Source organism: Rhinopithecus roxellana, chromosome 12, assembly GCF_007565055.1.
Source record: "Rhinopithecus roxellana isolate Shanxi Qingling chromosome 12, ASM756505v1, whole genome shotgun sequence".
In the NCBI taxonomy this organism is placed as follows: domain Eukaryota; kingdom Metazoa; phylum Chordata; class Mammalia; order Primates; family Cercopithecidae; genus Rhinopithecus; species Rhinopithecus roxellana.
The window spans coordinates 117,368,895-117,390,864 of record NC_044560.1 but is presented as its reverse complement, the minus strand read 5'-3'; the positions used below and the strand labels follow the sequence as shown (position 1 = coordinate 117,390,864).

General features: G+C 45.2%; 2 protein-coding genes across 5 annotated transcripts in view; both read left to right on the top strand.

Annotated features, from left to right (window-relative positions):
- The first annotated feature begins 868 nt into the window (after nt 1–868).
- On the top strand, nt 869–10,318 carry LOC104672661 (zinc finger protein 888). The gene is made up of 3 exons (XM_030942054.1): nt 869–956; nt 3,905–4,031; nt 7,631–10,318. Exons 1-3 carry the CDS (start codon nt 942–944, stop codon nt 9,646–9,648), a joined length of 2,160 nt encoding a protein of 719 aa, XP_030797914.1. The 5' UTR covers nt 869–941; the 3' UTR covers nt 9,649–10,318.
- LOC104672663 (zinc finger protein 320) overlaps nt 3,922–21,970 on the top strand; it is a 48,659-nt gene continuing 30,610 nt past the window's right edge. For 2 of the 4 annotated variants that reach the window (XR_004060364.1, XM_030942089.1), the window contains exons 1-3: nt 3,922–4,031; nt 11,810–11,954; nt 19,695–19,782. Coding sequence is in view for 2 of the 4 variants with exons in the window: in XM_030942089.1 (XP_030797949.1) it covers nt 19,768–19,782 (15 nt within the window). In the remaining 2 variants the exon portion in view is untranslated. Of the gene's footprint in view, nt 4,032–11,809; nt 11,955–16,843; nt 17,034–19,694; nt 19,783–21,970 lie in introns of those variants that run through there. The other 2 variants (XR_004060365.1, XM_010376502.2) reach the window with 2 other exon arrangements.

Genomic DNA, 21,970 nt, shown 5'->3' with positions numbered 1-21,970 from the left:
ACCTGGCCCAATTTTTGTATTTTTAGTAGACACAGGATTTCACCATGTTGGCCAAGCTGGTCTCAAACTTCTGAGTTCAAGTGATGCTTCCACCTCAGCTTCCTTTTTTTTTTTTTTTTTTTTTTTTTTGAGGCGGAGTCTCGCTCTGTCACCCAGGCTGGAGTGCAGTGGCCGGATCTAAGCTCACTGCAAGCTCCGCCTCCGGGATTTACGCCATTCTCCTGCCTCAGCCTCCCGAGTAGCTGGGACTACAGGCGCCCGCCACCTCGCCCGGCTAGTTTTTGTATTTTTAGTAGAGACGGGGTTTCACCATGTTAGCCAGGATGGTCTCGATCTCCTGACCTCGTGATCCGCCCATCTCGGCCTCCCAAAGTGCTGGGATTACAGGCTTGAGCCACCGCGCCCGGCCTACCTCAGCTTCCTAAGTAGCTGGGACCACAGACACACAGACGTGCACCACCATACCTGGCTAAGTATTTGTATTTTTGGTAGCGATGGGGTTTCACCATGTTGCCCAGGCCGGTCTCAAACTTCTGGGCTCAAGCAGTGTACCCACCTTGGTCTCCCAGAGTGCTGGGATGACAGGCGTGGGCCACCACATTCAGCCTCTGCATGGGGTTTGGTCAGGGCTAGGTCTGTGCTCTGAAGGGGAGCTCATTCCAATCCAGCTCCCCACTGCTGCAGCGTGTGTGGGGGCTTCTCCAGAAGGGGAGTGGGAGTTTCCTATAGGGGTTTATCGTCCCTGGTGTGGTGGGCAGCAGGGGGGACCGTACTTCCTCAGATTGAGGTGTCCTTTGTATGTGTGGTTGTGTTACAGGGAGGGGATGTGTTGATTCTGAGCAATAAACAGCATATTTTTAACATCCAGGATTGATTTCTAAAGACTCTTGGTACGTGAGGAAGAAACCTGGAAGAGGAAGAGGAAAGTGAAGGAGTCAGGGATGGCTCTTCCTCAGGTGAGATGATATTCTCGGTGGATTGTTCTCTCTCCTTCCTTTCAGAAACGCTGGGCCTTGGAGTTGGGAATCTTCTCTGAGTCTGAAGCGTCCTGCCTGACAGGTTTGCTCACGCTCACCCGTGCCTTCCCTCAGTCCCTCTCATCTCGCTTAGATTCCATCTCCTGTGACCCAGTGACATGAGCTTGGGAAGAGGCGGCACTGGGCATGGGCCTGGGAAGGGCTCACACCAGACATGGATGGAGATGGGGTGAGGGTCCCGTGGTGTGAGTGCTGTTGGGCAGCAGGGATTGTTCAGGGGCCACATCTGGATGCACTGTCAGCTCTCTGTAGACAAGGATTAGAGCAGCTGTCAGTGGAAGTCACGTATTAATGTGCAGAGAGAACATGGTAAATTCTAGAAAAGAAGACCAATAAGGGGAAATGTTTTCTGCCTGATTTTAAACTACATTTTTAGGTAATTGAGTGAGTCTGACCAACATGGAGAAACCCTGTCTCTAGTAAAAATACAAAATTAGCCAGGCATGGTGGCATGTGCGTGCAATCACAGCTACTCAGGAGGCTGAGGCAGAAGAATCCCTTGAAATCGAGAGGCAGAGGTTGCAGTGACCTGAGATTGCACCATTGCACTCCAGCCCAGGCACCAAGAGCAAAACTCTGTCTTAAATAAATAAATAAATAAAATGGAAATGAATGATGCATGAATGATTCCATCATCATGTTAAGAATATGGAATCAACATAGATAATAGCAGGGGATTCATTAAACCATTCTTAGCACATCATGCTTATGGAGACAGTGGTGTTACTATGCAGAGACTTGTGAAGCAGGCTTTTGGTAAAAATGGTTTATACTTTTTCTCAAATATGGGAGCAGTACTTATTTTCTTTTTAGTCTACAGGATAAAGCCATATTCTCATTCCACCTGTTACTATTTTTGTTATTTGTTTCTGAAACAGAGTCTTGCTCTGTCACCCAGGCTGGAGTGCAGTGGCATGATCTTGGCTTACTGCAACCTCTGCCTCCTGGGTTCAAACGATTCTCCATCCTCCAGGCCAGGCAGTTGAAAGTGTGATTGCTTCCTCTAGGAAGGGGCGTTTCCTGTTTTCTTAGATCTGACAAGATTCCCCCCTGCCCCTAACTGCCAAAATATCCTTTTCCAGCATGAAAAGGATGAGATTCCTCTTCAGTTAAACAAAACTTGCTACTTTTTGTATATTTAAAACCTATATATGTGTATATATGTATATAGGTATACATGTATATATGTGTATATGTGTGTATATATGTGTGTGTATATAGATACCCCCACACATATATACGTACACATATATACACACACGTATGTATATATTTTGAAAATCTTTTATGGTTTGAAAATCTGGGACAAATGACAACCCTTTGTATTAACATTTAGTTTTTTGTGAGTCTGTGTAGGTTTTGTTATATAGCAGGACGAGCCGCAGACAAAACCCCTCAGACACCGAGTTGTAGAAGGAAGGGCTTTATTCAGCTGGGAGCCACGGCAAGCTACCGTCTTAAAATCTGAGCTCTCCAAGTGCACAATTTCTGTCCCTTTTAAGAGTTCACAACACTAAAGATTTCACATGAAAGGGTCTTGATTGAGCAATCTAGGGGATAGTGACAGGGGTTTCATGCACTGTGTGGTCAGAGTGAAACAGAACAGAGCAGGGAGTTTCATATGTTCTTCTATACAAGGTAGTTGATTTTTAACTACTAGGTTCAGGCCAGGCAGGCCCAGGCCTGGTTTTGGGCCTGCTGCCGGGCCGCCTGTCTGCTTTCACTTCCTTGTTTTTTTTCTTAAAACAGGTACTGAGTATAAAACAAACAGGTACTGAGTATAAAGAGGTCTCTCTCTTCCCTCAGTTATTTTGTGAACATTTAAAAAATGGATTTTGTACTTTGAGTAATTTTGTTTTCATGTATTTTATTTTGAGACGGGGTCTCACTTTGTTGTCTAGGCTGGAGTGCCCTGGCGTGATCGTAGCTCACTACAACCTCCACCCTCAGGGTCAAGCCATCCTCCCATCTCAGCCTTCCAAGTAATTGGAACCACAGGTGCCTGCCATCACACCTGGCTAATTTTTTATTTTTTTTGAGATGGAGTTTCTGTTGCCCAGGCTGGAGAGCAGTGACGTGATCTGGGATCACTGCAACCTCTGCCTCCTGGGATCAAGCCATTCTCCTGCCTCAGCCTCCCACGTAGCTGGGATTACAGGCATGTGTCACTGTGTCTGACTGATCTTTCAGTGTGGGCATTGTCATCTGTGAAGACATCACTCATGCTCGGTCTCATCTAGATACTGAATGTCAGTTGGTGTGTCCATAAAAGTTTCAAACATTTCTATAACAGAAACTCTGCATTGATTTTTTAATTTATTTCTTGTATTTTTTACAAACATAAGAAATTCATGCTGACTAGGTGTCTTGACCTCTTCAAAAAGTATAATAAAGACATCATGTGAGGCCAGGTACGGTGGCTCATGCCTGTAATCCCAGCACTTTGGGAGGCCGAGGCAGGCAGATCACAAGGTCAGGAGATCAAGACCATCCTGGCTAACACAGTGAAAACCTGCCTCTACTAAAAATACAAAAAAATTAGCAGGGTGTGGTGGAGGGCACCAGTAGTCTCAGCTACTTGGGAGGCTGAGGGAGGAGAATGGCGTGAACCCGGGAGGTGGAGCTTGCAGTGAGCCAAGATCATGCCACTGCACTCCAGCCTGGGCGACAGAGTGAGACTCCATCTCAAAAAAAAAATAAAAAGAAAAGAAAAAAAAAGACATCATGTGGTGAAAAATCCCTTACTTGGATTTGTCAGAACATTCACTACAATTAAATCCACAATTTCCCCTCTCTCCTCTTCTCATTTTCTGTAAAGATAAGAATTCCTTCCAGAACCATTTGGTTAAAATATGTTTTCATTTCAGGGTCTATTGACATTCAGGGATGTGGCCATAGAATTCTCTCAGGAGGAGTGGAAATGCCTGGACCCTGCTCAGAGGACTCTATACAGAGACGTGATGCTGGAGAATTATAGGAACCTGGTCTCCCTGGGTGAGGAGAACTTCCCTCCTGGGGATGTGCCCTTGCGTATCTTTGCATTTTCTCTTGTTTCTCTTGGGTGCCGCATCCTTGCTTGACTAAAATGGAAGCCGTATTGATTTTGGAATGAAAAGCTTCATGATGTAGCATCTGGACTTTCACTGTCCCCTTTGTTTAGACGTTCTGCATTCTTCATGATATCTCAATGGGGGCTTCAGGATTAAAGTAGGCATAAAACTTTATGGCAGGCTGGGTATGGTGGCTCATGTCTGTCATCTCGGCATCTTGGGAGACTGAGGCGTGTGGATCACTTTAGATCAGGAGTTCGAGAGCAGCCTGGCAAATATGGAGAAACTCAGTCTCTACTAAAAATACAAAAATTAGCTGGACGTGTTGGTGCACACCTGTAATCCCAGCTCCTAGAAGGCTGAGGAAAGAGAATAACTCAAACCTAGGAGGTGAAGGTTCTAGTGAGCTGACAACACACCACTGCACTCCAGCCTGGGTTACAGAGCAAGACTCTTCTCAAAAAACAAAAACAAAACCTTTCGGCCGACTTCAAACATCTCCAGTTTCCTGTTTGCTTCTCCTGTGCTTTCAATTCAGTAATTCTTGGAAGAGAGCTCCATGTCCACATATTACAAGGCTCCCTCAGCATTCAGAAGGAGGCAGTCAGTGGAGCAATTAGTGAAATATTTTGCTAGATTCATCTGTAATGTCTTTCTTCCTACAGAAATGTAAGGCTGGGACTCTAGAAAAGCTCCAGTACATCATGGTCCTTTCTTTTTATAAACAAGAGTCTCTTTCTGACCTGCTGTCTCCATGTTGGAGCAAGGGAAAGAGCCCTGGACCGTGGAGAGTGAAGTGAAAATGGCAAAAAAATCCAGCTGGGTGGGAATGTGTTACAGGTGTAAAGGCAGGTAAGAGCTCAGATGGGCAGAGTGGAAGCTCCACCTTCCAATAGTGTGTGGGGAAACTCTGCAAGTGGGAGAATTTTTTTTTTTTTTTTTTTTTTTTTTTGAGACAGAGTCTCGCTCTGTCACCCAAACTGGAGTGCAGTGGCCGGATCTCAGCTCACTGCAAGCTCCGCCTTTCGGGTTCACGCCATTCTCCTGCCTCAGCCTCCCGAGTAGCTGGGACTATAGGCACCCGCCACCTCGCCCGGCTAGTTTTTTGTATTTTTTAGTAGAGACGGGGTTTCACCGGGTTAGCCAGGATGGTCTCGATCTCCTGACCTTGTGATCCGCCCGTCTCGGCCTCCCAAAGTGCTGGGATTACAGGCTTGAGCCACCGCGCCGGGCCAAGTGGGAGAATTTGTGGGAAAAGAAAAGTTTAAATTCTGAGATCTTTGAAAGGACGTCTTTCTTTACCCCTGCTTATCTCTCTGCTCTTTCTTTTCTTATGACAGAGTCTCACTTTGTCACCCAGTCTACAGTGCAGTGGTGTAATCTTGGCTAACCACAGCCTCTGCCTTTCGGGCTCACAGGATTCTTGTGCCCCAGCTTTCTGGGTAGTGGGACTGCAGGCACTCACCACCATGCCCAGCTAACTTTGTGTTTTTAGTAGAGATGGGGTTTCACCATGTTGGCCAGGCTGGTCTCAAACTCCTGATCTCAAGTGATTCACCTGTGTCGGCTTCCCAAAGGGCTGGGATTACAGGCGTGAGCTGCCATGGCCCAACCATTGTTATTATTTTAAGTAGTTTTGTCTTTTAGTTCTTAGTAAACATGTAAGTGGCTGAAGCATGATTCCAGGGTGAATAACAACCACGTTAGTGTCCATCCCTTTCAGTATGCAGAAGTGAAGTGTGTTGTATAGATATTTGGGCCAAGGTTATTGTTGCAGGTATGTTAAACATTTTAAACTTATAGTATAATAATGAAACTTAAAATTTCTGTAACCTGGTCGAGTGCAGTGGCTCATGCCTCTAATCCCAGCACTTTGAGAGGCCGAGGTGGGTGGATCACCTGAGGTAAGTTTATAACCTGCCTGGTTAACATGGTGAAACTTCATCTGTACTATAATTACAAAATATAGCCAGGCACAGTGGTGGGCAGCTGTAATTCCAACTACTCAGGAGGCTGATCCAGGAGAGTCACTTGAACCCGGGAGGTAGAGGTTGCAGTGAACCAGGATCGCACCATTACACTCCAGCCTGAGCCTCCGCCTCAAAAAAAAAAAAAAAAAAAAAAATCCATAATCTGCAAAAACTACTTCTTCTCCAAGAGAACTTTTTTATTTGTCAGAATTATTTCTGTGTATGTTGCATTTTTATTAACACATATTTACAGTGTTTTTTCATGACTTTTAAATAATATGAAAAAAAGTTTAGTTATGAAGAAAAGGTACACATATGCCAGTTTCTGTATCTGCCCTTTTGTTAATTTATGTATTTATGAGACATAGTTTTGCTGTCATCACTTAGGCTGAAATTCAATGCTGTAATCTCGGCTCACTACAACCTCCATCTCCGGGTTCAAGCAATTCTCCTCCCTCAGCCTCCCGACTACCTGGGATTACAGTCATGAGTCACCATGCCCAGCTAATTTTGTATTTTTAGTAGAGACAGGGTTTCTCCTTGTAGGTTAGGGTGGTCTTGAACTCCCGACCTCAGGTGATCTGCCTGGCTCGTCCTTCCAAAGTGCTGGGATTACAGGCATGAACCACCATGCCCGGCCTATCTGTTTTTTTATTTACCTTTACTGGAAAACTTTGTATGTGCTTGTGGTTACAGTTACTGTTTAGTCTGTCACCCAGGCTAAAGTGCAGTGGTGTGATCTCGACTCACTGCAACCTCCAACTCCCAGTTTCAAGCGATTCTCCTGCCTCAGCCTCCCAAGTAGCTGGGACTACAGGTGACTGCCAACACACTGAGCTAATTTTTTGTGTTTTTTAGTAGAGATGGGGTTTCAGCTTGTTAGCCAGGATTGTCTCAATCTCCTGACCACGTGATCCTCCCGCCTCAGCCTCCCAAAATGCTGGGATTACTGGCATGAGCCACCGTGCCCAGCCTGCCTCAGTGTTTTTAAAACATGGTATTACTGGCTGGGCCCGGTGGCTCACGCTTGTAATCCCAGCACTTTGGGAGGGCGAGCGGGGCAGATCAGTAGGTCAAGAGATCGACACCATCCTGGCTACCACGGTGAAACCCCATCTCTACTAAAAATACAAAAAATTAGCCAGGTGTGGTGGCAGGCGCCTGTAGTCCCAGCTAATCTGGAGGCCGAGGCAGGAGAATGGCATGAACCTGGGAGGCGTTGGAGCTTGCAGTGAGCCAAGATCCCGCCACTGCACTCCAGCCTGGGTGACAGACCGAAACTCCATCTCAAAAAAAAAAATAAAAATAAAGGCCAGGCGCAGTGGCTCACGCCTGTAATCCCAGCACTTTGGGAGGCTGAGGCGGGTAGGTCATGGGGTCAGGAGATCGAGACCATCCTGGCTAACACGGTGAAACCCCGTCTCTACTAAAAATACAAAAAAATTAGCTGGGCGTGGTGGCCGGCGCCTGTAGTCCCAGCTGCCTGGGAGGCTTTTGGTGTCGTATTTGCACATTTCAGTATTATTTACCATCTGTACTTAATTGGAAACCTATTGGTGTTTATATTTTGTAGCTATCTCTTCCAAATGCAGGATGAAGAAGTTCTCGTCAACAGGGCAAGGCAATACAGAAGTGATCCACACAGGGGCATTGCAAAGACAAGCAAGTCATCACATTGGAGAAAGTTGCTTCCAGGAAATTGAGAAAGATATTCATGACTTTGTGTTTCAGTGGCAAGAAAATGAAACAAATGTCCATGAAGCATCCATGACAGAAATAAAAATGTTGACGAGTAGTACAGACAAATATGATCATAGTCATGCTGGAAACAAGCCTATTAAAGATCAGCTTGGATCAAGCTTTCATTCCCATCTGCAGGAACTGCACATATCTCAGCCCAAACGGAAAACTGATAATCAAGTTGAGAAGTCTATCAACAATGCCTCCTCAGTTCCAACAGCCCAAAGAATTTCTTGTAGGCCCAAAACCCATGTTCCTAATAACTATGGGAATAATTTCTCCCATTCTTCATTACTCACACAAAACCAGGATGTACACATGAAAGTAAACTCTTTCCAATGTAATGAGAATGGCAAATCCTTTAATTGTAGCTCACTCTTTAAAAAACATCAGATAATCCATTTAGAAGAGAAACAATATAAATGTGATGTATGTGGCAAGATCTTTAATCAGAGGCGATACCTTGCACGCCATTGTAGATGTCACACTGGAGAGAAACCTTACAAGTGTAATAAATGTGGTAAGTTTTTTAATAAAGAAGCACATTTTGCATGTCATTATAGACTTCATATTGGAGAAAAATCTTACAAGTGTAATGAGTGTGGTAAGAGGTTTGGTGACAATTCAGCCCTCTTAGTTCACAAGACAATTCATACTGGAGAGAAACCTTACAAGTGTAATGAATGTGGCAAGGTTTTTAATCAACAATCAAACCTTGCACGTCATCATAGACTTCATTCTGGAGAGAAACCTTACAAATGTAAAGAATGTGACAAAGTTTTCAGTCGCAAATCACACCTTGAAAGACATAGGAGAATTCACACTGGAGAGAAACCATACAAATGTAAGCTTTGTGACAAGGCTTTCAGACGTGATTCACACCTGTCACAACATACTGTAATTCACATTGGAGAGAAATCTTACAAGTGTAATGACTGTGGCAAGATGTTCAGTGACAATTCAGCCCTCTTAGTTCACAAGACAATTCATACTGGAGAGAAACCTTACAAGTGTAATGAATGTGGCAAGGTTTTTAATCAACAATCAAACCTTGCACGTCATCATAGGCTTCATACTGGAGAGAAACCTTACAAATGTAAAGAATGTGACAAAGTTTTCAGTCGCAAATCACACCTTGAAAGACATAGGAGAATTCACACTGGAGAGAAACCATACAAATGTAAGATTTGTGACAAGGCTTTCAGACGTGATTCACACCTGGCACAACATACTGTAATTCACACTGGAGAGAAACCTTACAAGTGTAATGAGTGTGGCAAGACCTTCGTTCAAAATTCATCTCTTGTAATGCATAAGGTCATTCATACTGGAGAGAAACGTTACAAGTGTAATGAATGTGGCAAAAGTTTTAATCACAAATCAAGTCTTGCATATCATCATAGACTTCATACTGGAGAGAAACCTTACAAGTGTAATGAATGTGGCAAGGTTTTTAGGACACAGTCACAACTTGCATGTCATCATAGACTTCATACTGGAGAGAAGCCTTACAAATGTGAAGAATGTGACAAAGTTTTCAATTTCAAATCACGCCTTGAAATACATAGAAGAGTTCATACTGGAGAGAAACCATACAAATGCAGGGTTTGTGACAAGGCTTTTGGGAGTGATTCATACCTTGCACAACATCAGAGAGTTCATACTGGAGAGAAACCATACAAATGTAAGGTTTGTGACAAGGCTTTCAGGTGTTATTCACACCTGGCACAACATACTAGAATTCATACTGGAGAGAAACCTTACAAGTGTAATGAGTGTGGCAAAGCCTTTAGTGCGCAGTCAACACTTATTCACCATCAGGCAATCCATGGCGTAGGGAAACTTTACTAAAGTAATGATTGTCACAAAGTCTTCAGTAATACTGCAACCATTGTAAATCATTGGAGAATCCATAATGAAGAGAGATCTTACAAGTGTAGTAAATGTGGCAAATTCTTCAGACATCATTCATAAACTGCAGTTCATCGGCGAACTCATACTGGAGAGAAACCTTACAAATGTCATGATTGAGGCAAGGTCTTCAGTCAAGCTTCATCCTATGCAAAACATAGAAGAATTCATACAAGAGAGAAACCTCACAAGTGTGATGATTGTGGCAAAGCCTTTACTTCACGTTCACACCTCATTAGACATCAGGGAATCCATAATGGACAGAAATCTTACAAATGACATCAGTGTGGCAATGTCTTCAGTCTGAGGTCACTCGTTGCAAAATATCAGAAAATTTATTTTTGAGATAATAGTTCCAAATGCAATGAGTATAGTAAACCATCAAGCTTTAATTGAATTAGAGTCAATTCAGCATTGACTCGAGTTTGAGCTGACTTAATGTTGAGTTCAAGCATTAATTGACATTAAACTGTTTATGTTAAGAGGATTAGGCTGAGTGTGGTGGCTCTCACCTGTAATGCCAGGACTTTGGGAGGCCAAAGTGGGTAGATCTCTTAAGGTCAGGAGTTTGAGACTAGTGTGGCCAACAGATGTGAACCACTTTTCCAGCCTGTTTTTTGTTTAACAAAAACTGATGGGGATTTTTTTTTTTTTTTTTTTTTTTGTGAGCAATAAAGCATTTTAATCACCTGGGTGCAGGTGGGCTGAGTCTGAAAAGAGAATCAGTGAAGAGAGATAGGGGTGGAGCCATTTTATAAGATTTGGGTAGGTAGTGGAAAATTATAATCAAAGGGGGTTGTTCTCTGGCTGGCAGGGGGTGGGGGTCACAAGGTGCTCAGTGGAGGAGCTTTTGAGCCAGGGTGAGCCAGGAGAAGGAATTTCACAAGGTAATGTTACCAGTTAAGGCAGGAACAGGCCATTTTCACTTTTGTGGTGCAATGTCAACTGATAGGCATTTTTATGGGTATTGTGTTAAATCTAAATCACATTGGGTTATATAATTATTTAGCAATATTAATTTTTCAGAACTATCATATGGGTTGTATCTCTATGTTTTTAATTATTTTGATCAACATTTTTTTTTTTTTTTTGATACGGAGTCTCGCTCTATTGCCCAGGCTGGAGTGCAGTGGCCGGATCTCAGCTCACTGCAAGCTCCGCCTCCTGGGTTTACGCCATTCTCCTGCCTCAGCCTCCCGAGTAGCTGGGACTACAGGCGCCCGCCACCTTGCCCGGCTAGTTTTTCGTATTTTTTAGTAGAGACGGGGTTTCACCGTGTTAGCCAGGATGGTCTCGATCTCCTGACCTCGTGATCCACCCGTCTCAGCCTCCCAAAGTGCTGGGATTACAGGCTTGAGCCACCGCACCCGGCCTTGATCAACATTTGTAGATTTCAAGGTACAAACCTTGGCTTTTTAGGTTTATTCGTATTTCTTTAAGTTCTCTAGCAAATGGAAGTGTTTAAATTTTTTAAAAATTGCTTATTGTTAATGTATAGAAATTCAAGTAATTTTTGGTGCTGATACTGTATTGTGCAAATCCACTGAATTTATTTAGTAGTTCCAGTAATATTTTGGTTGACTCATTGTAATTTTCTACACAGAATATCATGTCATCTACAAACAAATATAAATTTCTTTCTTTCTGATTTTGATGAGTTTTATTTCTTTTGCTATGTAATTGCTCTGGCTAAGAGAGACAGTGTGTGTGTGTGTGTGTGTGTGTGTGTGTGTGTGTGTGTGTGTGTGTGTGTGTGTGTGTGTTTTGAGACCCAGTCTTGCTGTCGCCCAGGCTGGAGTGCAGTGGCACGATCTTGGGTCACTGCAAGCTCCACCTCCCAGGTTCACGCCATTCTCCTGCCTCAGCCTCCCAAGTAGCTGGGACTACAGGCGCCTGCCACCACACTGGGCTAATTTTTTGTTTTTTTAGTAGAGACGGGGTTTCACCGTGTTAGCCAGAGTGGGTCAGACAGTATTTATTGAATAGAAGGGGTGACAGCATTCTTGAATTATGTGAGATCCTATAGGAAAAGCATTCCATTTTCTGTGCTTGGTTATTTCCATTGTTGAGGTAGATTGCCTTCTCTATCTATTTTGTTTAGGATTTCTATGATGACTGGATGTTGAATTTTGTGAAATGCTTTTTCTCCATCTACTGAGGTGATGTGGTTTTCATCTTTCATTCTCTTCAAGTGGAATATCACATTGATTTGCTTGAGTATGTTGAACCATCCTTGCATCCCAGAAGTAAGTGGCACTTGCATATCTACAATCCTTTTATATATCCTTTTGAATACACTTTTCTAGTACAAGGGGTCTTTAAGAAGCTCATGGAAAAATACGTATTATGAGAAAATTGTGCATGAATTTCACACTTTTTGGACCAAAATAAACTGGTACAAAGCTGTTATAGCTTGTCTGAACAGGCTGTAGTTTGAGGCACTCAGGATAAGACATGAATTTGAAAAGAGACTCTATCAAAGCAATATCAATTCTTCTAAACTTGAAATAAGAAGAAACATCAAATTTACAGTGAGACCAGGTGCAGTGGCTCAGGCCTGTAATCCCAGATCTTTCAGAGGCTGAGACAGGTGGGTCACGTAAGCCCGGGTATTCAAGACCAGCCTGGGCAATGATGAAGCGAGATACTATCTCAAAAAAAAGAATACTTGTGGGAAAATTTGGGTAGAGAAATAATATCATTGATGCTTTATGAATAGGTTATAGGGACAATGCCAAAAAAAAAAACAGTTGGTAAATGGATAACTCATTTTGAATTGGGACAAGACAGTGTTGAAGGTGATGTAAGGAGCAGCAGGCAGACCATCCACATCAGTTTCACAGAAAAAAATACTCTTGTTCATGCCGCAATGAAGAGGACTGACAGCTAACAGCAGAAACAATAGAAGTTCGAGAACAGTCTGGTTAACATGGTGAAATCCTGTCTCTACTAAAAATATAAAAATTAGCTGGCATTGTAGCAGGACAAGCCGCAGACAAAACCTCTCAGACACCAAGATGTAGAAGGAAGGACTTTATTCAGCTGGGCGCATCGGCAAGCTGCCTCAAAATCCGAGCTCCCCGAGTACACAATTTCTGTCCTTTTTAAGGGCTCACAGCACTAAAGATTTCACATGAAAGTGTCGTGATTGGCCAGGCATGGTGGCTCACGTCTGTAATCCCAGCACTTTGGGAGGATGAGGCGAGTGGATCACAAGGTCAGGAGATCAAGACCATCCTGGCTAACACGGTGAAACCCCGTCTCTACTAAAACTACAAAAAATTAGCTGGGTGTGGCAGCGTGCACCTGTAGTCCCAGCTACTTGGGAAGCTGAGGCAGGAGAATGGCATGAACCTGGGAGGTGGAGCTTGCAGTGAGCCAAGATTGCGCCACTGCACTCCAGCCTGGGAGAGAGAGCAAAAAAAAAAAAAAAAAAAAAAGGTGTGATTGATTTGGCAAGCAGGGGGTACGTGATAGGGGCCGCATGCACCAGTAGTCAGAGAGAAACAGAACAGGGCAGGGAGTTTCACAGTGTTCTTCTATACAATGTCAGCAGTCTATGAATAACATGGGTTTCTAAGTTATGAGTTGATTTTTAACTATTGGGTTTAGGCCAGGCAGGCCCAGGCCTGGTTTTGGGCCTGGCGCGGGGCTGCCTGTCTTTGGTTTTCCTTGTTTTTTTCTTAAAACAGGTACTGAGTATAAAACAATATACAACAATATGAGAGGGTCTCATGGAGTCTAGCTCTGTTGCCCGGGCTGGAGTGCAGTGGCCGGATCTCAGCTCACTGCAAGCTCCGCCTCCCAGGTTTACTCCATTCTCCTGCCTCTCCTGCCTCAGCCTCCGGAGTAGCTGGGACTACAGGGACCCGCCACCTCCCCCGCCTAGCTTTTTCTATTTTTTAGTAGAGACGAGGTTTCACTGTGTTAGCCAGGATGGTCTCGAACTCCTGACCTCGTGATCCGCCCGTCTCGGCCTCCCAAAGTGCTGGGATTACAGGCTGAGCCACCGCGCCCGGCCGATGGCGGCCGCTTCTAATCACAGCTCCATGGGAGGCTGAGGTCAGAGAATCCCCATGAACCCAGGGTCAGAAGTTGCAGAGAACCAAGGTGGCACCATTGCACTCTAGCCAGGGCAGGAGCGGAACTTTGTCACACACACAAAAAAAGTCAAGCCCCTTCTCTTTCCTTTCTCCACCATCGTGGTGTGTACTTAACTCCGCTTCTCACCAGATCTTCTCACAACACTTCCAGGATTAAGCGATTCCTGGCCAAGAAACAAAAGCAAAATTGCTCCATTTCCCAGTGGTTTCAGATGAAAACTGGTAAGAAAATCAGGTACAACTCCAAAAGGAGACATTGGACAAGAACAAGCTGTGTCTATTAGAAATTGCACATGAGATGGCACACATATTTATGCTGTCTGTCACAATCATGTTACCATATCAAGCTGAAAATGTCACCATTATCTGGAGAACTGGACACATTTTTATTGGGAATACATTTTTTCTCTCTGTTACGAACGTGTTGGTTGGCTGGGTTCAGTAATAAATATGTAAGACTTTTCATTTAAAAAAAAGTCAAATGATGTAATTCCATGGAGTACCTTAATTTGTGTTTACTGTTATGGAAAATCTATATAAAGCAATATCAGTGTGTCAAAGCATTATGTCTGTCACAAGCTTGTGAAGGGAAAATAAAAATTAAGCCAAAGAGAAAAGTCAAGCTGGGAACTGCGACAGACAAACCTGCCTCCCATTTTATTCCTAAACAAGATAGCTAGAATGATTTTTTTAAAAGGTACATAGAGGCTGGGTGCGGTGGCTCATGCCTGTAATCCCGGCACTTTGGGAAGCCGAGGCCAGTGGATCACCTGAGGTCAGGAGTTCGAGACCAGCCTGACTAACATGGTGAGGCGGAGGTTGCAGTGAGCCAGGATCACGCCATTGCACTCCAGCTTGTGGACAAGAGCCAGACTTCCTCTCAAAAAAAACTCAATGTTTGAAGACGATTTTACAGTCTTCATTATTCACACCTGATAGAACACTCAGGCAAGAACAACAAAAAAACAGCCAAAATAGATTACAATTGGATGGGGGTGGTGGCTCCCCGGTAATCCCAGCACTCTGGGAAGCTAAGGTGGGAGGATTGTTTGAGTCCAGGAGTTCAAGGCTAGCCTGAGCATCATAGTCAGACCTTGCCTTTACAAAATATTAAAAAGTTAGCCGGGCCTGTTGGTGAGGGCCTGTGGCCCCAGCTAGTTGGGAGGTGCAGTGGGAGGATTGCTTGAGCCCTAGAGGTCGATGAGGTGAGCAGTATTCCTGCCACTGCATTCCAGCCGGATGATATAACTAGGTCCTGTCTCCAGGAAAAAAAAAAATTCCAACTTGAAAATAAAATATACATTTTCTAATTAGAGAAGACACGTAAAGTGAATTTAATATTACAATACATTTAGAAATTATTGATGTGTTTTCAACTATGTTTATTGTACAGTTATTATATTGCAGGGAAGAAATGTAAAAAAAAAAAAAAAGGATTTGAGAATGAGGACTAAGCTCTGATTTTTTTTAACTTGCCCAAATTCCTATCTAAGGTGTCTGGGGAGTCATGCCCTACAAAGCATAAATACTCATCAGATGGGTTTTATTTAATCCTATATACCCTGGCTTACTTTCCAGTCTGACTTTGGTGTAACATGTAACAAAGAAAGTCAAAATATTTTATCCCAAAACATGTTTCTTGTCATATTTTGAAATGGTCCTGCAAAGCTGTTCTTTGTGAGGGGTTCATGTGCATCTGTAAAGAATCTCTGTTAACACAGCTAGATCTTTTTCTTCTAGGCCTTCCCAATCCTAAAGAGAATAAGTAAGAATCTAGCACCTTTTAAATGTCTGAATAGAAAACATTTGTCATCTGTTATCTGAGGGCAGCCAGCAGACTTCAAAAGATCCCTGTTCTCCACAGTCTTTTATCTTAACCTGAACGCTCCACCAATTGTCAATCAGAAAATGTTTCAATTTAAAGCCTGGAAGCTCTCGATTTGAGTTGTCTCGCCGATTTGAGTTGTCCCGCCTTTCTGAACCAAGCAATGTATTTCTTGAATGTATTTGACTGATGTCTAATGCCTCCCTAAAATGTCTAAGAACAAGCTTTTCCCCATGACCTTGGACACATGTTCTGAGGACCTCCGGAGGGCTGTGTCACAGGCCATGGTCATTCATTTTAGCTAAGGATACATCTCTTAAAATATTTTACAGAGTTTGACTCTTTTCCACGACAAGAATAACTCATTCCAAGTGCAACATGAAATAACACATGTAAGAAATAAGTGGACATTTTATATGCACTGTTACAATGTCAGTGCTTTTTTTTTTTTGAAATCACTTTTTTTTCTTACTGAGGCGGAGGCAGGAGCTCTGGGGTAGAGGGTCTTACTTTGTCGCCCAGGCTGGCCTGGACCTCCGGGCTCAGCGGTCTTCCCGCCCCTGCTTCCTGAGTAGCTGGGACCTCAGCCTCTTGGCACCTCGCCCGCATCCCTGCTGTGTTTAAGCTGCAGGTGGTGACCTCACTCCTCCCTGGCCTGAGCCCTCCGCTCCGCACCCCAGGCGGTGGCCCTAGGGAAGTCTCAGGAGCTGAGCACAGGGTGGACTCTCCCACCCCAGTGAATGGAGAATTGAAAGGGAGAGGATTTCCCTTCTGTTCTGTGGGCCGTCAGCATGAAATTGGAGGTTTCAATCAGGCAAGGTTTTGTATTTCGCATTCTAGTTTGCATTCCTGCCCTAGACAACTTCCAGGCTTTGGACATAAATTACTAAAATTAATTTCAATGGCAAGGAACTTTCCTGGATCCAATGACCGCCTCACGTTGACTTCTCAGGGAGGTACTATTTCCATGACTGCTGAGCTGCTCCAGCCTCACTGGAGGGTTTCGCCTCCAAAACCCGGAAAAAAGGCGCGGAGAGCGAGATGGAGAGAAGCTCAGGCCCCGCCCGCTTCTCGCCCCACGGACCCCTCCCAGCCTAGGCCTCTTCTCCAGCCAGGCCCCTGGTTTCTCTACCCTGCCCCGGCCTCGCTCAGGCCCCGCCCACCTCCTCGGGGGGCCGCCCAGGCCTGGCCTCTGTCCTGCGCTCATTGACACAGACCCGGAAGCGGATGGCGTGGACTGAAGGTCACGCCGCAGCGCGTGAGTTTCGTTCTGTTTTATGTGCGCTTCCCAGTTCTCTGGTGCTGCTATACCGGAAATGTTGGGTCCCCACAGACCTGGAAATTGCGACCCCTCTTTCTCAACCTAGAGCACACTTGAGACGTCCGGGTGAGAGTCCGTGAGTCCTTTCTTTTTGAGTTTAAAGTGGCCCTGAGGCAGGTCCTGTACTCGGTCTTTCTGCAGTGGGGTCGTGTAGACACCTCCTATCGCGGAATTTTCCTCTCAAAACCCTTCCTGACCCGTCCTCCCGCCTCGCGCTGTTTCAAGTCCTCATCCGCGAGCTGGATTCCCGCCCTGGGCGCCTCCCAGCGTCGCTGTCGTCGGCTTTAGGAGCGCAGCGCGTCAACCCCAGTTCCCGGGAGGCCCCGTCCTCTGCCTGGTCCTAAGATCCTGCAGACGCCACCCCTGTCCGAAGGCGCCATCGCCCCCCACCTCCCTTCTCGTGCCGGCCCTGTTGCTCCCCAGTTCCATCTCCCGGAAAACGAATATATGCAATCAAGAAAGCACTCCACAGCGGGGAGTGGGCCCGAGCCAGGCTCTCCAGGGCCCCGTTTACAAAGTTTTGTGGGGTCAAAGTATTTCTTTTGAGGTCCGTTTGGGCTACTCCTTATCTGGATAAAGGATTTGGCGCTTGGCCAACGAAATGCTGCGGTGAATTGGCCCGAGGCCAGAGCAGATGGGTGCCCTATGCAGATGGCGGGTGTGGCCACTGCTGGGCTCTTTCCTTTCTAACTGAGACTTGCTGGAAGCGGGAGGGCGGTGGGGAGAGCGGCCTTTGATCCTTTGTTACTCCGGTGGGAAGATGGGGTTTTTCGTTTTTGTCTAGTTTTGGTAAGTTCGCGTTACTTGGTCTTAGATTCGCTGCCCCCAGACCCAGGACCCAGGTGTTTCCTTTTTCTTCCTTTTTTTATTGGAGGTGGGTCTCACTCTGTTGCCCAGGCGGGAGAGCGGCGACATCCTGGGCTCAAGGGATCCTGTCACCGCAGCCTCCAGAGTAGCTGGGACCACAGTCACGCGCCACCACACCGTGTTAATTTTTGTGTACTTGATAGAGACGGGCTTTTGCCTTGTTACTCAGGCTGGTCTCCAACTCCAGGGCTCAAGCGATCCAGCTGTATCGCCCTTCCAAAGTGCTGGGACGACAGGCATGAGCCACCATGCCTGCCTTGTTTCTTAGTTTAAAAAATAAATAAAAATTAAAAAGGCCATGTGCAATGGCTCATACCTGTCATCCCAGCACTTTGGGAGGCCAAGGTGGGCAGATCAACTGAGGTCAGTGAATATGTCCCCACTCTGAGGATATCATAGCAAAATCTAAAGCAGGTCGTGTCAGTCCCTGGCAGGGAACCCTCCACCGGCTTCCTGAGTTCCCCAGGACAAAAGCCCAACTCCTCACTGTGGCTCCACGGCCCTGTGTCCAGGGCCCCTGCCAGTGTCCAGCCTCCTCCTGGGAGCTTGCCGGCATCTCCTGACTCCCTCTGCCCCGGTCATGTTTGCTTTTCTCTTTCCCCAAACATCAAAACCCTTCCTGTCTCAGGTCATTTTCCCTGCTCTTACTCTATGTCCCTAAATGATCACAGCCCTCTCCCTTTCTGCTCCTTCAGGTCTAGGCTCAGAGCTGTCTGCCATGCTCTCCCACCCCCATCTGAAGTTCCCTCTGCCCATCAGTCTCTATCATGTTACTCAGGTTTTATTATCTCTTTATCACATCAGAAATACTTTTTTTTTCTTTTCTTTTTTTTTTCTTTTTTCTCCTCAAACAGTCTCACTGTCTTCCAGGCTGTGAGTGCAGTCTTGTGATCTTGGCTCACTGTGACCTCTGTCTCCTGGGTTCAAGTGATTCTTGTGCCTCAGCCTCCCAAGTAACTGAGATACAGGTGCCACCCACCACCACACCTAGCTTAATTTTTTGTATTTGTAGTATTTTATTTTATATTTTATTTTATTTTATTTTTATTTTTATTTTAGTCTTACTCTGTCACCCAGGCTGGAGTGTAGTGGCCTGATCTCAACCCATTGCAACCTCCACCTCCCAGGTTCAAGTGATCCTCCAACCTCAGCATCCCGAGTAGCTGGGATTACAGATGCCCATCAAGCCCAGCTACTTTTTGTATTTTTAATAAGAGACAGGGTTTCACCATGTTGGCCAGGCTGGTCTAGAACTCCTGACCTCAAATAATCCACCCACCTTGGCCTTCCAGAGTGCTAGCATTACAGGCATGAACCACCGCACCTGGCCCAATTTTTGTATTTTTAGTAGAGACAGGATTTCACCATGTTGGCCAGGCTGGTCTCGAACTCCTAAGCACAAGTGATCCTCTCACCTCAGCCTCCTAAGTAGCTGGAACCGCAGACACACAGATGTGCACCACCATACCTGGCTAAGTTTTTGCATTTTTGGTAGAGATGGGGTTTCACCATGTTTCCCAGGCTAGTCACAAACTCCTGAGCTCAAGGGATCTACCCATCTTGGTCTCCCAGGGTGCTGGCATGACAGGCATGAGCCACCGCACCCAGCCTCTGCATGGGGTTTGCTGAGGGCTGGGTCTATGCCCTGAAGGGGAGCTCATTCCAGCCCAGCTCCCCGCTGCTGCAGCATGTGTGTGGGCTCCTCCAGGAGGCGAGCGGGAGTTTTCTATAGGACTTGATCGTCCCTGGGGCAGTGGGCAGCATCGGAGACCATATTTCCCAGGGTGGGGTCTCCTTTGTATGTGTGGTTGTGTTACAGGGACGGGGTGTGTTGATTCTGAGCAATAAACAGCATATTTTTAACATTCAGGATTGATTTCTAAAAACTCTTGGTATGTGAGGAAGAAACTCGGAAGAGGAAGAGGAAAGCAGAGGAGTCAGGGATGGCTCCTCCTCAGGTGAGATGATATTCTCGGTGGATTGTTCTGTCTCCTTCCTTTCAGAAACGCTGGGCCTTGGAGTTGGGAATCTTCTCTGAGTCTGAGGCGTCCTGCCTGACAGGTTTGCTCACACTCACCCATGCCTTCCCTCAGTCCCTCTCATCTTGCTTAGATTTTATCTCTTGTGACCCAGTGACATGAACTTGGGAAGAGGCAGCACTGAACATGAGCCATGGATGGAGACGGGGTGAGGGTCCCATGGTGTGAGTGCTGTTGGGCAGCAGGGATTGTTCAGGGGCCACATCTGGATGCTCTGTCAGCTCTCTGTGGACCAGGATTAGAGCAGCTGCTAATGGAAGTCACCTATTAATGGTCACAAAGTACGTGGTAAATTCTAGAAAAGGAGACCAATAATGAGAAATCTTTTCTGCCTGACATTATAGTACATTTTTAGATAATTGAGTGAGTTTCTGTGATAATACTGTGTTTCTGACTCAAAAAATTTTACTAATTAGAATGGAAAGTTCATACATAGATATGAATGATACAAGAATGATCCTATCATTATTTTAAGAATATGAAATCGGCCGGGCGCGGTGGCTCAAGCCTGTAATCCCAGCACTTTGGGAGGCCGAGACGGGCGGATCACGAGGTCAGGAGATCGAGACCATCCTGGCTAACACGGTGAAACCCCGTCTCTACTAAAAATACAAAAACTAGCCGGGCGAAGTGGCGGGCGCCTGTAGTCCCAGCTACTCGGGAGGCTGAGGCAAGAGAATGGCGTAAACCCGGGAGGCGGAGCTTGCAGTGAGCTGAGATCCGGCCACTGCACTCCAGCCTGGGCGACAGAGCGAGACTCTGCCTCAAAAAAAAAAAAAAAAAAAAAAAAAAAAAGAATATGAAATCAATGTAAATAATAGCAGGAGGTTCATGAAACCATTCTTAGCACATTAAGCTCATGAAGACAGTGGTGTCACTGTGGAGAGGCTTGTGAAACAGGTGTTTGTGGTAAAAATGGTTACAGTGTTTCTCAGAAACTTAGCCAGGTATGGTGGTGCTTTTGTTTTTTATCCTAGAGGATAAAGCCATGTTCTTATTCCACCTATTATCTTTTTTTTTTTTTTTTTCTGAAACGTAGTCTTGCTCTGTCACCCAGGCTGGAGTACAGTGGCATGATCTTGGCTTACTATACCCTCCGACTCACAGGTTCAAGCCATTCTCCATCCTCCAGGCCAGGCAGTTAAAAGGGTAATTGCTTCGTCTAGGATGAGGCATTTCCTGTTGCCTTCATCTGATGAGATTCCACCCACCACCAGCTACCAAAGTATCCTTTTCTAGCAAGATGAGATTCCTTTTCAGTTAAACAAAACTTGCTATTTTTTCTTTTTTTTTTGAGATGGAGTCTGGCTTTGTCACCAGGCTGGAGTGCAATGGCACTATCTCAGCTCACTGTAATCTCTGCCTCCCAGGTTCAAATAATTCTCCTGCCTCCGCTTCCTGAGTAGCTGGGACTCCATGTGCATGCTACCACACCCAGCTAATTTTTGTATTTTTAGTAGAGATGGGGTTTCACCATGCTGGCCAGGCTGGTCTCAAATTCCTGACCTTGTGATCCACCTGCCTTGGCCTCCCAAAGTGTTGGGATTACAGGCATGAGCCACAGCACCTGGCAAAACTTGCTAAATTTTATATTTTTAAAACCTGTGTATGTGTATATGTATATATACACACATCCCCACACATATACACACACATTTATACATATGTACAAGCATGTATATATTTTGAAAATCTTTTATATTTTGAAAATTTGGGACAAATGACAATCCTTTGTATTAACATCTAATTTTTTTTGAGTCTCTGTAGGTTTTATTATTTTGTAAGCATTTACAAAATGGATTTTTGTGCTTTGACTAATTTTGTTTTCATGTATTTTATTTTATTTAGAGACAGGGTCTCGCTTTGTTGCCCAGGCTGGAGTGCCCTGGTATGATCGTAGCTCCCTGAAAACCTCCACCCTCAGGGTCAAGCCATCCTCTCACCTCAGCCTTCCAAGTAGTTGGGACCACAGGTGCCTGCCACCATGCCGACTAATTTTCTTTTTCCTTTTTTTTTTTTGAAATGGAGTTTCTGTTGCCCAGGCTGGAGTACAGTGATGCGATCTGGGATCACAGCAACCTCTGCCTCCCAGGATCAAGCGATTCTC

What these genes read in the sequence shown, in the direction of transcription:
- LOC104672661 (XM_030942054.1), top strand. An exon ending in TAGGAACCTGGTCTCCCTGG is followed by an intron (nt 4,032 to 7,630) that starts GTGAGGAGAACT and finishes TATATTTTGTAG; the next exon opens with CTATCTCTTCCAAATGCAGG.